The sequence below is a fragment of the Pinus tabuliformis genome, chromosome 8, assembly GCF_031772625.1.
Source record: "Pinus tabuliformis cultivar Carrire ecotype Pingquan chromosome 8, CPIR1, whole genome shotgun sequence".
NCBI classification, from domain to species: Eukaryota; Viridiplantae; Streptophyta; class Pinopsida; order Pinales; family Pinaceae; genus Pinus; species Pinus tabuliformis.
The window spans coordinates 842,267,403-842,286,177 of record NC_142294.1 but is presented as its reverse complement, the minus strand read 5'-3'; the positions used below and the strand labels follow the sequence as shown (position 1 = coordinate 842,286,177).

General features: G+C 32.8%; 2 protein-coding genes across 2 annotated transcripts; one reads left to right on the top strand and one right to left on the bottom strand.

Annotated features, from left to right (window-relative positions):
* The first annotated feature begins 5,320 nt into the window (after nt 1–5,320).
* On the top strand, nt 5,321–6,075 carry LOC149238199 (uncharacterized). Its single transcript, XM_089369502.1, has 2 exons — nt 5,321–5,644; nt 5,806–6,075. Exons 1-2 carry the CDS (start codon nt 5,321–5,323, stop codon nt 6,073–6,075), a joined length of 594 nt encoding a protein of 197 aa, XP_089225628.1.
* Nucleotides 6,076–16,797: 10,722 nt separating this feature from the next.
* On the bottom strand, nt 16,798–17,552 carry LOC149238198 (uncharacterized). The gene is made up of 2 exons (XM_089369501.1): nt 17,229–17,552; nt 16,798–17,067 (listed from the first exon to the last, which is right to left on the bottom strand). Exons 1-2 carry the CDS (start codon nt 17,550–17,552, stop codon nt 16,798–16,800), a joined length of 594 nt encoding a protein of 197 aa, XP_089225627.1.
* Between the last annotated feature and the right edge of the window lie 1,223 nt (nt 17,553–18,775).

The following is an 18,775-nucleotide window of genomic DNA, read 5'->3' as shown; positions in this document are numbered from 1 at the left end:
GTCTCTAATTTTATTTCCAATGGGTTATAGCTTGGATAATCTAGGAGGAAGTGTCTTTCATCTTTTGTAGCTTGTATTGCACATACTCAGCTTATGGTATCGATTAATCCTTTACCGCCCCATATGCTTGGTACTTCTAAAATAAATTATCTGCATTTTGCATGGATTCTGCTATCAAGGTTGGACTTGATTCTTAATATTTATTTACTCTTCTTTATATTTCAAATATGAATGTTAGATTTCCTTTAGAACTGCCACATATTGAGCATGACCATCTTGAAATTGATGTTAGATCTTGAGCACTATTATTTTGAAATTGATGTCTTTCTATTTGAATTGATATTAACTTGGATCTAAATCTTGAAGGGGAGATATTGAAAGAATAAAATTATATTTTTCATATTAAAATAAAACGGGGAAAATCCAATTTTTAAATTTCAAGTTTGATCCATAACTTCATGCCATAGTATAAAAGAGAAGTAAAATGCCTCATATTCATATGGTTTTTCTACTTTTCAAGGAACTTTTTTTCCTATCATTTTTCTATTGGAATTCAACCCTATAATTTGACCACAACAATATTGCACTTTCATCTATTCCTAGGTATGACTAAAGATTTTTCGGCCTCCAAGTTAACTCAGAATATCAAAATTGCAATCTCAATAACCAATTATTCAAATTGCATGTTTTTTGTTGGACAAATTCTGGCAAGGATAGGGCATTTTAGCTAGCATGTAGATGACACCCCTTCGAAGACTACATTAATTTTTTCAATATTTTGGACCCTTTCGGTACTTATTTCATGCAGTTTCCAATTATCGATTTTCTAATAAAGGTGCCACATTAGAGCTACAGCCACGATGAGCCATAACAAAAACTATGAGCTTCTAACCATTCTCGCAGTGACCCTAAGCACCGCTAATGAAGTAATAGAGAGCAGGGAGGGGAACTTAAAGGCCATGTTCCTTCCATTGTAAGTTGGAGGGGGGCTCATCGTGTTACAATTTCGGAAGGTATCTCTAGAAATGAGGAGCATTGAGTCATGGTTTGTTGGATACTTGAACAAAAGAGAATCACCGACATGAAATCTACGCCTCTTGGCCCACTGATTAAAGCTCTTGCGTTAGGAGCCAGTGGATATGATCCAACCACTCTTGCCTCCAACTATGAGATCAGTCATCACTGTCATTTCTAACCCTAGTAGAAAACATAGGACTAAGACGCACAAAGCCTCTCTACATGGGAAATTTTAGGGCCTAATATTCACATGTGGGCTAATTTTGCATGCTTTTTCAAAAAAAAAATTCCAATTTCCATTTTTTTTAAATGATTCGCCCAAATTTTATAATATACAATTACTTTACCTTAAAAATCACCAACATTATATAGATATTATATATAAAATAATTATAAATTTGAATAATTTTACAAATATATATGAATAAACATTTTATAGTTTGCATATTAGGGACTGATGAGATTCGCCAATGTTTTTAATCTTCAATATAATTTTCCATCCTTAAAATTTTCTTTGCCTCTCTACTATTAAGTATTCTGCTAAAGAAATTCATTTATGTTATTGTTGCCATAAAGAACTCCACCAAATCACTAGCAACACCGAATTTGCGATAAGGAGCTCCACCAAATCACTAGCAACACCGGAAACCAATACGGCTTCCAATCACAAAAACAAACAACAAAATATAATGGGGTGAAGAAATGTGTCATCAAAACATTCATATACAGCCAATAAAGGCCTCATAATTTGTGATGAGAACGTGATTATGAATTATGCATAAAGTTATCTTTAAGAACTGAGCTTTGCTAGCTCAAATTAAAATAAAATTCAGACAATCCCAGCTTAAAGTCTAATGCACAATTTATAAGGAAATATTCCTTATCGGGGTTGAATTGGAAAACGATGTATTCAAGGATTCCCATAGGGAATCCATGTAGTTAACTAAACAAACCCTAGTTTCACACCCTAGTTGCACAACCTCCAATCAAATCCAACACGTGTGATTAACAAATAAATTTTAAACGCCTATCATAGGCTAAATAATTAGGATTTAAACTCGAGATTAACCTGGACAATTACTAGCGTCAAATGCAATAACAGTGAAGGGAAGAGAATCAATTAGCAGCAGAATCTCCTATTTCTAGTTCGACACGCATTCCCTCGTCCAACTATGAAACAAACGAATACGAGCTGTGTGAGGCAATATACATTCCATGAGTATACATCTATCAGCGTCAGAAAATATAAAGAAAGCATAAATTTCCCTCGTCCAACTATGAAACAAACGAATACGAGCTGAGGCAATATACATTCCATGAGTATACATATATCAGCGTCAGAAAACATAAAGAAAGCATAAATTTGATTAGCATATATATATCAGCGAAGAACATAAATCTTGGGAATCAATTAGAACCTACAGTTGGGTTGCGATGGCAGATGATCCATTTAGTGAGAGATCTACTGTGGACTAGGTATGAAGCATGTGTTTCCATAATTTACAGCCTTTCCAGCTTTTATGCATCACTAAATCTTCCTTTTACCTCTCTTAAGAGTAATTGTTTCCTTTAACTTGTCTTCAAAGTCATTGCCAGGTTTCCTTTAACTTGTGTTCAAGTAATTGCTAGAAAACTGGCAGTTGAAATGTTGGTTGTACATCTCTAAAATAAGGCAAACAGAGGTTCAACAACCAAGATATACGACAATTTATTCCAGCAGCCAGCCATTCACTGGACATTTTTCTATATTATTTAAACTTTTTAGAAAACTTGTAAAAATAAAAATCTGCAATTTTTTTTACGCTTGATTTTAGGTTTGCACTTCTAGGACGTGCTAGAGCTTTCTTAAAAGGCTTTGACGTGTTCAAATTTGAACCCTAATTCGGAGAATGAATTCTAAAGATGGGCATTTGGTGTAAGGCTTTTCTTTTGAAACTTGTTTCTTTATTCAAGGTTTTTTTTTAAACAAACAAGAGAGGAGAGGACAAATCCTTGTCACGAATAGGTGATACAAATGGTTTTATTCTAAGTGTTTAATGAGATTCAAAGGGTTTGATTCAAGTTTTTCTATGTCACGGCATAATAGTGACATCTACGATTCATGTATTTTGTTCGTGGGTACAGACAATTTGGAAAAATTAATATAGAATTTTGATGGTTCATTTTATGTTTTAATTTTGCTTGATGATGATTTGAGCACCACTACCACATGGCAAGTGCTATTTCATGGACTATAGCATCATTAATGCTATAGTCCACGTAACCGGGAGAGCCCATCTCATCCATGGATGCATGGATGCCATACATCGATTCATGAACTATCCGGGAATGTCCGTTCCTGCCCGCCTCTGTCCGTTCCTGCCCTGCCTCCGGCGCCGGCCCGCCTCCGGTTTGAGACATAATGGCCAGTGCACCAACCGTCCATTAATGCACTTAAACTCTCCGCCGTCTCCGCCGTTTACGTTTACCCACGCATCAACATGCCCGGATCCATAAACTCCATTCGCTCTTCAGATTTCAGTCCCTGCAACCCCCTGCAACCAGCGAAGAGCGAAGAAGAACACGGCAGCAGAGCAGATTGGTGATCACGGGTAACGTTTGGTTTCATTCTTTTTAAGTCTATTTATTAAGTCATTCGATGGTTTCATTCTGTTGCCGTCTTGCAAACGAAACGCTGCATCTCATCAATAAAATCGCTGTTGTATTTATATTTCTGTATTTATATTTATGACCTTGGAAAGGAAATCCCTAAACAACGGAGCCACAAAACATGGATAAGCAGGTAACCTAACAAAAGCATTGAGTGGCTTCAGAATTCCGTGAATGGTTCTCTTTATTGAAATACCAATAAACTTTCTCCTAGACTTTGAAATACCCTGTAATTTACGTGGGATGGAAACAATAAAATCTATTAAACTTTCCCAAAATCGGGTCCACTGAAAACCCCATGTGCTGTGTGCATACCCATTTAACAGACAACTTATTACTCTGTAAATATCTATCTAAAACGAAAATACACAAACCAAAAACAAGCATACCTGCTTCTACATTCAGTGATTATGCTTCCAAAAAAATCCGAAATCCGGAGTTTCATTTCCATCCGTTCATCTTCTTTTTTACATCCCGCAACAAATTAAAATCGGCGAAGACACCATGCAAATACATACCCAAAAAAAACATAAATCAAGAATAGCAGATCAACCACAAACAATAAATCAAGAATAACAAATCATTCACAAACAGAAGCTAGCAGAAATGAAAATGGAATGGAAAAACGAAGATGCATGGCCATGCGATGTATTAAACAAATAACGCAAAAAGAAGCCAAAATATTGTAGGGTACAGCACAATACAGAAGAAGATGAGACGAAACTGCCACTAGTAACAATGTTTGCTCTCCAAAAATGTTTTATACCACTACTTTCAAACGGCAACAATCTCACTCCAAGTTCTAATTCCTTCTCATGTCCGCCTTTTCATAAAATTCACTTTAAGAATTTTGTTGCATCTTCAAATCCGCCGTCATTGCATCGCATCTCGAAGTTACTAGAAAAAAAATTAGGCGGTAAACAAAATTCAGAGCAAGCGGTTTTCTGCTTTTGTGCTTTTATAGTTTAAATGGGCAGTATACAAAATTCAGACAATCCAAGCTGTTTTGAGCTTTTATAGCTTAAATTGGCGGTATACAAAATTCAGAACCGTCTAAATGGTTTTGTGCTTTTATAGCTTAAATGGGCGATATACAAAATTCAGAGCAATCTGGGCAGATTTGTGCTTTTGTGCTTTTACAGCAATTCAGATCAATGAAGGTGGTTTTGTGATTTTATAATAGCATACGTGTTAAAGCAATTGACGCGGTTTTGTGATTTTATAGCATACGCGTTAATGGTTAGTTGATACTCACTCACTCGAAGTTTTTAATCACTCACTCGAAGTTTTTAACTCAAAACAGTATCACAGCGGTTCTAACTGGAGCAGGTCATTGCTGCCATTATTAATTAACAATAGGCATTCGCCAACGCTGAAAATGATTTGTTTTATACTTTCCATGCTTCTGTTGGATATGATGTTCTAATTATGTTTCAAAAAAATTCTTAAACAAATGACAGTATAAAACCATGTTGACATGTTGGGCCACTCACAAAAGGCAGCGACTTCTTCCTAAACAGTTTACTATGCTCTGAGCCTAATTCTGTTTCAGACGTGTTCTTAAATAATAATAGAAAAACATGTTTGTTGTACCAGTTGCTCAGTCCACTAAAATTTTGTAATAACCATGACCAGGACCAGCAGCCATATACGAATGGAGGACAATAGACATGAATGGGAGGTAACTATCAAAGGCACCAAGCAATTGTTCATTTGTCTTGTTGGTGATTGTGCGGGGAACTTGAGTCGATCTAAGCTATCTAGCCTTAATCATCATCGGGCTACCAACCACAATCTCCCACCAATTCCTCCACGTCAAAGAGGTCGAGTAAGAGATGCAAATGCTACATGGGCGGTTAAATCTACAAGTGTAGTAAAAAGGCAAAATGCCAAAATACAATATGATTTAGATGCAAGGCTATGTCGTGCACGACAACAAGCATATAAAAGATTTGTTAATGAAGAAATTCTTTCAGCTGTAAGTATTTATTAGTATTTATTTGTATATGCTTTTTTATTAATATTGTCAATGATGAAATTCTTTCAGCTGTAAGTATTTATTAGTATTTATCTGTATATGTTTTTTATTAGTATTAATTTATTGTTGTGGACTAAATTCATTGAAACTTGTTTTCACAGTCAGTTGTTACATTTGATCAGCTTAATGATACTTCAAAGCAAAGGATTTGTGAAAAAATTCAACGTTGGGATCAAAGTCTACCTCGTAGACGTATGGAGACAATGAAGCGCATAGACATTGCTTTAAAAGAGAAAGCAAGGACTGGGGTTCCTGATGATGTGGGGGAAGAAAGATTAGATGGGCACAACTATATATTAAACTTTGATGAAACTAATCAAGACAATGAGAACACAGTTGAGTCCATTTTTTTGCGTATATTAATTTTTTAGACATTTTAACATTAAATAATATTTATATTGATTATACTCATTGTTATTGATATGCGTAGCCGAATCAACAAAATTCCCCAAGTTCAACCCACCAACTATTACGCCGCTCACCTAGATTTCAAGGTTTTCAAGGGGTTATTGTGCCAGTAAGTTTTTAATCCATATAACCTATTCCACTAAAAACATTAATATATAAATTGTTATGTTTTACCATAATGATGGGATGAGAAATGGATGTTTTGTATTATATATCGTTATCCTTGATTTGTTTTGATTATGTGTGTGTGTGTTATTTCTTATTTATGGTGCAGGTGTTCCCTTTGGAACCATCACAATCTATGAAAACCCCTTGTCGAAGTCTTAAGAAGAATGGAAATGAAATGGTTCAAATGCTAGAACCATCTTCACGTCCAATGTCACAATGCAAGGTAAGCTATTTATACTCTTGTAAATTTAGCATATTTTTACATTTAATTTTATTTGATTCATACTTATATCTATGTATAATCTAATGTTCAGAGTAATGAATATACATTTCCCAAAACACCTTTGCACATGTATGATGGTGGACACGATACTCACCAAAAATCACATTCTCCTCAACCATTGCGGCATTCACCTAGACTTCAAGATAAATTAAGAGAGGTAAGTTATATACTACATATCTTAGCTCATAATAACATTGACATATATTTTTATGACTAGTTAATGCATTTTCTTTTCATATTCGTTACATGCTCCCCATAGTCTCATTATATCTATATAGATTTTGATATTTGTTGATAGCTAGTCAATGCATTGTCTTTTCATATTCGTTACATGGTCCGCATATTTTCATTATATCTATGTGGATTTTGATATTTATTGATAATGTTTTAATTTCCACAGAAAACAAAAAAGATAAATGTTGATGCTATGGTTAAAAGGATCAAAATCACGCCAAAGGACTTGAAAGCACGTGGGTTCAAGTCACGCAAACAATACATAGAGCATATATGCTCAACTAGCATTGTTCTCACTAAACCCACTAGGCTTGCTACTTTGAAGGCTAAACATTCCAGCAAGTTGTGATTGGAGAAAGTTACAAGCTTGAATCTTAGAAATAAATGTTAAATTTACCTTGTTATTGAATTTACATAATATATGTATTTACTTGATATAGCAATTGCAATTTGTGAAAGAAATATCCTCGCTGTCAAATCTTTGAAATCAACGTTGAATATTTGCAAATATACTCTCGCGAACAAGCTTGTCTTGAATGGTATATTAGCTAGTTTACATTGAGTATAGCATGAAACATTTTTTTTTTTATAAAAAAATGTAAAACTGGGCAAATACGAAAGATGTGCGCATATACGAAAACTGGGCAAATACGGAAGATGTGCGCATATACGGAAAAAGTGCATATACGGAAACTGGGCATACACGGAAGATGTGTGCATATACAAAAACTGCGCATATACGGGAACTGGGCATATACGGAAGATGTGTGCATATACGGAAACTGGGCATATACGGAAGATGTGCGCATATACGGAAACTGGGCATATACGGAAGATGTGCGCATATACGGAAACTGGGCATATACGGAAGATGTGTGCATATACGGAAACTGGGCATATACGGAAGATGTGCGCATATACGGAAACTGGGCATATACGGAAGATGTGTGCATATACGGAAAATGTGCGCATATACGGAAACTGGGCATATACGGAAGATGTGCGCATATACGGAAATTGGGCATATACGGAAGATGTGCGCATATACGGAAACTGGGCATATACGGAAGATGTGCGCATATACGGAAATTGGGCATATACGGAAGATGTGTGCATATACGGAAACTGGGCATATACGGAAGATGTGTGCATATACGGAAACTGGGCATATACGGAAGATGTGTGCATATACGGAAACTGGGCATATACGGAAGATGTGTGCATATACGGAAACTGGGCATATACGGAAGATGTGCGCATATACGGAAACTGGGCATATACGGAAGATGTGCGCATATACGGAAACTGGGCATATACGGAAGATGTGCGCATATACGGAAACTGGGCATATACGGAAGATGTGCGCATATACGGAAACTGGGCATATACGGAAACTGGGCATATACGGAAGATGTGTGCATATACGGAAACTGGGCATATACGGAAGATGTGTGCATATACGGAAACTGGGCATATACGGAAGATGTGTGCATATACGGAAACTGGGCATATACGGAAGATGTGTGCATATACGGAAACTGGGCATATACGGAAGATGTGTGCATATACGGAAACTGGGCATATACGGAAGATGTGCGCATATACGGAAACTGGGCATATACGGAAGATGTGTGCATATACGGAAGATGTGCGCATATACGGAAACTGTGCGCATATACAGAAACTGGGCATATATGGAAGATGTGCGCATATACGAAAACTGGGCAAATACGGAAGATGTGCGCATATACGGAAACTGTGCATATACGGAAACTGGGCATACACGGAAGATGTGTGCATATACAAAAACTGCGCATATACGGGAACTGGGCATATACGGAAGATGTGTGCATATACGGAAACTGGGCATATACGGAAGATGTGCGCATATACGGAAACTGGGCATATACGGAAGATGTGCGCATATACGGAAGATGTGTGCATATACGGAAACTGGGCATATACGGAAACTGGGCATATACGGAAGATGTGTGCATATACGGAAGATGTGCGCATATACGGAAATTGGGCATATACGGAAGATGTGCGCATATACGGAAACTGGGCATAACGGAAGATGTGCGCATATACGGAAATTGGGCATATACGGAAGATGTGTGCATATACGGAAACTGGGCATATACGGAAGATGTGCGCATATACGGAAACTGGGCATATACGGAATATGTGTGCATATACGGAAACTGGGCATATACGGAAGATGTGTGCATATACGGAAACTGGGCATATACGGAAGATGTGTGCATATACGGAAGATGTGCGCATATACAGAAACTGGGCATATACGGAAACTGGGCATATACGGAAGATGTGTGCATATACGGAAACTGGGCATATACGGAAGATGTGCGCATATACGGAAACTGGGCATATACAGAAGATGTGTGCATATAAGGAAACTGGGCATATACGGAAGATGTGCGCATACGGAAGATGTGCGCATATACGGAAACTGTGCATATACGGAAACTGGGCATATACGGAAGATGTGTGCATATACGGAAAATGTGCGCATATACGGAAACTGGGCATATACGGAAGATGTGCGCATATACGGAAATTGGGCATATACGGAAGATGTGCGCATATACGGAAACTGGGCATATACGGAAGATGTGTGCATATACGGAAACTGGGCATATACGGAAGATGTGTGCATATACGGAAACTTGGCATATACGGAAGATGTGTGCATATACGGAAACTGGGCATATACGGAAGATGTGCGCATATACGGAAACTGGGCATATACGGAAACTGGGCATATACGGAAGATGTGTGCATATACAGAAACTGGGCATATACGGAAGTTGTGTGCATATACGGAAACTGGGCATATACGGAAGATGTGCGCATATACGGAAACTGGGCATATACGGAAGATGTGTGCATATACAGAAACTGGGCATATACGGAATATGTGTGCATATACGGAAACTGGGCATATACGGAAGATGTGCGCATATACAGAAACTGGGCATATACGGAAGATGTGCGCATATACGGAAACTGGGCATATACGGAAACTGGGCATATACGGAAGATGTGTGCATATACGGAAACTGGGCATATACGGAAGATGTGTGCATATACGGAAACTGGGCATATACGGAAGATGTGTGCATATACGGAAGATGTGCGCATATACGGAAACTGGGCATATACGGAAGATGTGCGCATATACGAAAATTGGGCATATACGGAAGATGTGGGCATATACGGAAACTGGGCATATACGGAAGATGTGTGCATATACGGAAACTGGGCATATACGGAAGATGTGCGCATATACGGAAATTGTGCATATACTTTTCATGACTATTTGTGAGCGGAAATGCAAGTAGAAATCCTTGAGGAAAGCCATGAATCGGATTGTTTGAGCTTTTTCAACTTGAACATTCTCTATAAGAAAATTTATCTTCTTTGTTACAACTATATTTTGCATTTATGTGGGATGGAATTACTAATCATATGATTCCTAGTATGTGCATTGAGCAATATTTACTCTTATCACCATATTAAGCATCTTCAATATAATAGGATACTGAGTTATTTGTCCTCGTTACTGATGGTTATCTTAAAACCTCTTATCCATTAAAGTTAAGTGCAATTGGTCATACACAAACAAAATTTGAAAAAGGTAGGAAAAGGACCCCATATAGCATGAGCTGCTCTTTTTCCCTCAAGATTTAGAGGCAAGGATCTATTAGGAGAGTGATGTATAAAAGTAAGTTTATGATTAGATATTTTGTATATCGATTCATATTTTCAACAATAATATTTATTTTTAATCATTTGATATTTCTTATAAATAGATTTTTATTACATAAGACCTCAAATAGATCATTGCCATGTTTAGTATTTTAATTAGTGTAATAAATCCTCACTACCAATTGAATCAATTTGGAGTACAAGTTACGGATTTAGTATCCCTCTTTCATCTAAATCGATAGGGTTAACATTTGTGTCATCTATGAAAATAAGAAATATATTTATAGTATGGTATTCTTCTCCACCCCAAAGTTTCCTAATATTTTATTTGTTTGAAATTTATTCACCAAGAATGTAAATTTAACATATAACTTGTAAATGAGAAAAAAAATCTAATTGATCATGGCTAGGGATGATATATTTTCCCAAATTTACCAGAAAGTGCATTGATCTCCATCCATATGAAGTGGTTCCTTGTGGAGGCAAATTAGCCATGAGAAACAAGCATGTACTTCATAGGTAATCAAACTTAGATACAAAGGAAAATCACACACTACTTTAACCACCCATGCTAGACCCCATTGACCATGTTTGATATTTTTGAGAATGGTGTTCCTCATGCAATAGTGGTAATATGTGAAATCTTGAAGTAGCACAAACACAATTCAACTTTAACAAAATGTTTTTTTTTTCTAGGTTGTCTTATAGTTATTCATGTTTTGTTGTTATCATAAAAATCCATAGAATTTGTATATGCATATAAAGTATAGACACAATTAAGCTTATTTGAAAACATTTAAACCATAGTGTTAAATTGCAAAACCATCATCAATTCAATTGATAGTCACCATGATAGGAGATCAGTGTCATTATTTGTGCTTTCCTTTTGGTAATTAATCATGATGTTTAATTTATACTAACAAATAAGTGATTGACTTCACGTAACATTCATCATAATGCTATTCTATGTTTGTGGAATTTCAAGGTGCTTATTATCATTGTGAACAATAGTTTATTTCTTGAGTAAATATTGTAGTGAATGTTCACTACTTAAACCAATATATACATATGTTGGTGATGGATCTTGAACATTTAATTAATACCACCCATATAGCATGTTTATAAGAATCCATCTCAATCTCAAATGCTAGATGAATATCATGTGAGATGAGAATCATGGTAGTCTTATGAAATGACACATTTGGAAGAGCACCTCCTTGATAGAGGTCAATGTGGTTCTCCAACTTATAGGGTAGAAGACTTTGCCTATGTTTCCCTATGATAGAGTTTAGAAATAAATCAAGCCAATAATAAGAAAAAGAAGTCTCATTCAAAATAAATTTAAATGTGCATTGTAAAACCTATTATATGGGGTGTTAAAAAAGTAGGAAAAAGAAAAAAAGGAAAAAGATATGAATAAAAATTAAAATTCATTTGGATAAACATTTTTAGAATAATAATTAGCACCATGTACCATTTCATTAGCTTGAAATGCATTTGTTTTGGAGATAGAAACCATATAAAATTCAAAACAGTTAACCATTTAAAGTAATTCACTAACCACTTAACTAACTTAGGGATACCAAATTTCCATATGTATCTTATTTATTATAATGCATTAAATTTTTTTATAAAAAATAAAAAATGTTTCATGTGATACTCAATGTAAACTAGCTAATATACCGTTTAAGAACATTGCTTGAATCATAAATATTTTGATAATAATCGATTTGTATGATAAATATTTTTATATAGATAATGTAATTTTTTTCAAATAGAAATTTATTTTTAAATACATTTTCTTAAAATATTTCCAAAATAACCCATTTACTTATAGAATTTATTTTACAATTCAAAATAAAAATAAAATAATACCTATATAAATATGAATAAAAAATATCATTACCCTTTCAACTATTAAAATTGTTTGTATATAACCCATTTACTTATAGAATTTATTTTACAATTCAAAATAAAAATAAAATAATACCTATATAAATATGAATAAAAAATATCATTACCCTTTCAACTATTAAAATTGTTTGCATATATACATAATACATTTCACAATAGTGGCCATATAAAATTCAAAACAGTTAACCATTTAAAGTAATTCACTAACCACTTAACTAACTTAGGGATACCAAATTTCCATATGTATCTTATTTATTATAATGCATTAAATTTTTTTATAAAAAATAAAAAATGTTTCATGTGATACTCAATGTAAACTAGCTAATATACCATTTAAGAACATTGCTTGAATCATAAATATTTTGATAATAATCGATTTATATGATAAATATTTTTATATAGATAATGTAATTTTTTTCAAATAGAAAATTATTTTTAAATACATTTTCTTAAAATATTTCCAAAATAACCCATTTACTTATAGAATTTATTTTACAATTCAAAATAAAAATAAAATAATACCTATATAAATATGAATAAAAAATATCATTACCCTTTCAACTATTAAAATTGTTTGTATATAACCCATTTACTTATAGAATTTATTTTACAATTCAAAATAAAAATAAAATAATACCTATATAAATATGAATAAAAAATATCATTACCCTTTCAACTATTAAAATTGTTTGCATATATACATAATACATTTCACAATAGTGGCCATATAAAATTCAAAACAGTTAACCATTTAAAGTAATTCACTAACCACTTAACTAACTTAGGGATACCAAATTTCCATATGTATCTTATTTATTATAATGCATTACATTTTTTTATAAAAAAAAAAATGTTTCATGCTATACTCAATGTAAACTAGCTAATATACCATTTAAGAACATTGCTTGAATCATAAATATTTTGATAATAATCGATTTATATGATAAATATTTTTATATAGATAATGTAATTTTTTTCAAATAGAAATTTATTTTTAAATACATTTTCTTAAAATATTTCCAAAATAACCCATTTACTTGTAGAATTTATTTTACAATTCAAAATAAAAATAAAATAATACCTATATAAATATGAATAAAAAATATCATTACCCTTTCAACTATTAAAATTGTTTGTATATATACATAATACATTTCACAATAGTGGCCATATAAAATTCAAAACAGTTAACCATTTAAAGTAATTCACTAACCACTTAACTAACTTAGGGATACCAAATTTCCATATGTATCTTATTTATTATAATGCATTACATTTTTTTATAAAAAAAAAAAAAATGTTTCATGCTATACTCAATGTAAACTAGCTAATATACCATTTAAGAACATTGCTTGAATCATAAATATTTTGATAATAATCGATTTATATGATAAATATTTTTATATAAATAATGTAATTTTTTTCAAATAGAAATTTATTTTTAAATACATTTTCTTAAAATATTTCCAAAATAACCCATTTACTTATAGAATTTATTTTACAATTCAAAATAAAAATAAAATAATACCTATATCAATATGAATAAAAAATATCATTACCCTTTCAACTATTAAAATTGTTTGTATATATACATAATACATTTCACAATAGTGGCCATATAAAATTCAAAACAGTTAACCATTTAAAGTAATTCACTAACCACTTAACTAACTTAGGGATACCAAATTTCCATATGTATCTTATTTATTATAATGCATTACATTTTTTTATAAAAAAAAAAGAAATGTTTCATGCTATACTCAATGTAAACTAGCTAATATACCATTTAAGAACATTGCTTGAATCATAAATATTTTGATAATAATCGATTTATATGATAAATATTTTTATATAGATAATGTAATTTTTTTCAAATAGAAATTTATTTTTAAATACATTTTCTTAAAATATTTCCAAAATAACCCATTTACTTATAGAATTTATTTTACAATTCAAAATAAAAATAAAATAATACCTATATAAATATGAATAAAAAATATCATTACCCTTTCAACTATTAAAATTGTTTGTATATAACCCATTTACTTATAGAATTTATTTTACAATTCAAAATAAAAATAAAATAATACCTATATAAATATGAATAAAAAATATCATTACCCTTTCAACTATTAAAATTGTTTGTATATATACATAATACATTTCACAATAGTGGCCATATAGAATAAAATTTACAATTATTTAAAATATTTTGATAAGATTGCAGTATCTCAGCTACCTATATAATTTAAAATGTTTTGAACACATTGAAAACTTCGTATGACTTATAATTTTTGCCCTTTAAAGTAATCCAGCTGAATAGATTTATTAGTGTTTCACTTTATTTGAAAAGTTGATAAAGAATTAATGATGATGTCAGTGTCTTGATCTCTATGCAAAGGTTTTTTAATGTCATAATGACTTTGTACATATTGTTAAGAATTATGAAAAGCAGACCATGCCCATAGAAGTTTATAATGATAACAATAATGTTGATTTATAAAATTTTGATGTGTCTCATTCCATTTCTCATAAATCCAAAAAAATCTGTACACAATCATTATAACATATTTATATGGTGCTTAGTTTTTTCGGTGTGAAACTCTGACATGTCTTAAAAGTGTGATGGTTCTCATTCCATTTCTCATAAATCCAAACCATCTGTACAAAATCACTGTGAACATCTTTATATGGTGCTCAGTTTTTTTTTACAGTATGAACTCTGAAATGTGTTAAATTTATTTATGTTTCTCATCCCATTTCTTATAAAGCCAAACAATCTGTACGCAACCATCCTAACATCTTTGTATGGTGCTTAGTTTTTTCTAGTGTGAAACTTGACATGTCTTAAAATTTTGATGGTCCTCATTCCATTTCTCATAATAATAATACATACAGTTAACACATAATACATTTCACAATAGTGGCCATATAAAATTCAAAACAGTTAACCATTTAAAGTAATTCACTAACCACTTAACTAACTTAGGGATACCAAATTTCCATATGTATCTTATTTATTATAATGCATTACATTTTTTTATAAAAAAAAAAATGTTTCATGCTATACTCAATGTAAACTAGCTAATATACCATTCAAGACAAGCTTGTTCGCGAGAGTATATTTGCAAATATTCAACGTTGATTTCAAAGATTTGACAGCGAGGATATTTCTTTCACAAATTGCAATTGCTATATCAAGTAAATACATATATTATGTAAATTCAATAACAAGGTAAATTTAACATTTATTTCTAAGATTCAAGCTTGTAACTTTCTCCAATCACAACTTGTTGGAATGTTTAGCCTTCAAAGTAGCAAGCCTAGTGGGTTTAGTGAGAGCAATGCTAGTTGAGCATATATGCTCTATGTATTGTTTGCGTGACTTGAACCCACGTGCTTTCAAGTCCTTTGGCGTGATTTTGGTCCTTTTAACCATAGCATCAACATTTATCTTTTTTGTTTTCTGTGGAAATTAAAACATTATCAATAAATATCAAAATCCACATAGATATAATGAAAATATGCGGACCATGTAACGAATATGAAAAGACAATGCATTGACTAGCTATCAACAAATATCAAAATCTATATAGATATAATGAGAATATGGGGAACATGTAACGAATATGAAAAGAAAATGCATTAACTAGTCATAAAAATATATGTCAATGTTATTATGAGCTAAGATATGTAGTATATAACTTACCTCTCTTAATTTATCTTGAAGTCTAGGTGAATGCCGCAATGGTTGAGGAGAATGTGATTTTTGGTGAGTATCGTGTCCACCATCATACATGTGCAAAGGTGTTTTGGGAAATGTATATTCATTACTCTGAACATTAGATTATACATAGATATAAGTATGAATCAAATAAAATTAAATGTAAAAATATGCTAAATTTACAAGAGTATAAATATCTTACCTTGCATTGTGACATTGGACGTGAAGATGGTTCTAGCATTTGAACCATTTCATTTCCATTCTTCTTAAGACTTCGACAAGGGGTTTTCATAGATTGTGATGGTTCCAAAGGGAACACCTGCACCATAAATAAGAAATAACACACACACACATAATCAAAACAAATCAAGGATAACGATATATAATACAAAACATCCATTTCTCATCCCATCATTATGGTAAAACATAACAATTTATATATTAATGTTTTTAGTGGAATAGGTTATATGGATTAAAAACTTACTGGCCCAATAACCCCTTGAAAACCTTGAAATCTAGGTGAGCGGCGTAATAGTTGGTGGGTTGAACTTGGGGAATTTTGTTGATTCGGCTACGCATATCAATAACAATGAGTATAATCAATATAAATATTATTTAATGTTAAAATGTCTAAAAAATTAATATACGCAAAAAAATGGACTCAACTGTGTTCTCATTGTCTTGATTAGTTTCATCAAAGTTTAATATATAGTTGTGCCCATCTAATCTTTCTTCCCCCACATCATCAGGAACCCCAGTCCTTGCTTTCTCTTTTAAAGCAATGTCTATGCGCTTCATTGTCTCCATACGTCTACGAGGTAGACTTTGATCCCAACGTTGAATTTTTTCACAAATCCTTTGCTTTGAAGTATCATTAAGCTGATCAAATGTAACAACTGACTGTGAAAACAAGTTTCAATGAATTTAGTCCACAACAATAAATTAATACTAATAAAAAACATATACAGATAAATACTAATAAATACTTACAGCTGAAAGAATTTCATCATTGACAATATTAATAAAAAAGCATATACAAATAAATACTAATAAATACTTACAGCTGAAATAATTTCTTCATTAACAAATCTTTTATATGCTTGTTGTCGTGCATGACATAGCCTTGCATCTAAATCATATTGTATTTTGGCATTTTGCCTTTTTACTACACTTGTAGATTTAACCACCCATGTAGCATTTGCATCTCTTACTCGACCTCTTTGACGTGGAGGAATTGGTGGGAGATTGTGGTTGGTAGCCCGATGATGATTAAGGCTAGATAGCTTAGATCGACTCAAGTTCCCCGCACAATCACCAACAAGACAAATGAACAATTGCTTGGTGCCTTTGATAGTTACCTCCCATTCATGTCTATTGTCCTCCATTCGTATATGGCCGCTGGTCCTGGTCCTGGTTATTACGAAATTTTAGTGGACTGAGCAACTGGTACAACAAACATGTTTTTCTATTATTATTTAAGAACACGTCTGAAACAGAATTAGGCTCAGAGCATAGTAAACTGTTTAGGAAGAAGTCGCTGCCTTTTGTGAGTGGCCCAACATGTCAACATGGTTTTATACTGTCATTTGTTTAAGAATTTTTTTGAAACATAATTAGAACATCATATCCAACAGAAGCATGGAAAGTATAAAACAAATCATTTTCAGCTTTGGCGAATGCCTATTGTTAATTAATAATGGCAGCAATGACCTGCTCCAGTTAGAACCGCTGTGATACTGTTTTGAGTTAAAAACTTCGAGTGAGTGATTAAAAACTTCGAGTGAGTGAGTATCAACTAACCATTAACGCGTATGCTATAAAATCACAAAACCGCGTCAATTGCTTTAACACGTATGCTATTATAAAATCACAAAACCACCTTCATTGATCTGAATTGCTGTAAAAGCACAAAAGCACAAATCTGCCCAGATTGCTCTGAATTTTGTATATCGCCCATTTAAGCTATAAAAGCACAAAACCATTTAGACGGTTCTGAATTTTGTATACCGCCAATTTAAGCTATAAAAGCTCAAAACAGCTTGGATTGTCTGAATTTTGTATACTGCCCATTTAAACTATAAAAGCACAAAAGCAGAAAACCGCTTGCTCTGAATTTTGTTTACCGCCTAATTTTTTTTCTAGTAACTTCGAGATGCGATGCAATGACGGCGGATTTGAAGATGCAACAAAATTCTTAAAGTGAATTTTATGAAAAAGCGGACATGAGAAGGAATTAGAACTTGGAGTGAGATTGTTGCCGTTTGAAAGTAGTGGTATAAAACATTTTTGGAGAGCAAACATTGTTACTAGTGGCAGTTTCGTCTCATCTTCTTCTGTATTGTGCTGTACCCTACAATATTTTGGCTTCTTTTTGCGTTATTTTTTTAATACATCGCATGGCCATGCATCTTCGTTTTTCCATTCCATTTTCATTTCTGCTAGCTTCTGTTTGTGAATGATTTGTTATTCTTGATTTATTGTTTGTGGTTGATCTGCTATTCTTGATTTATGTTTTTTTTGGGTATGTATTTGCGGGATGTAAAAAAGAAGATGAACGGATGGAAATGAAACTCCGGATTTCGGATTTTTTTGGAAGCATAATCACTGA

Coding starts and splice junctions, on each gene's coding strand:
- LOC149238199 (XM_089369502.1), top strand. CDS start 5,321: ATGGAGGACAATAGACATGAATGGGAGGTAACTATCAAAGGCACCAAG. Junction 5,645..5,805: donor ATGAAGAAATTCTTTCAGCT/GTAAGTATTTAT, acceptor TTGTTTTCACAG/TCAGTTGTTACATTTGATCA.
- LOC149238198 (XM_089369501.1), bottom strand. CDS start 17,552: ATGGAGGACAATAGACATGAATGGGAGGTAACTATCAAAGGCACCAAG. Junction 17,068..17,228: donor ATGAAGAAATTATTTCAGCT/GTAAGTATTTAT, acceptor TTGTTTTCACAG/TCAGTTGTTACATTTGATCA.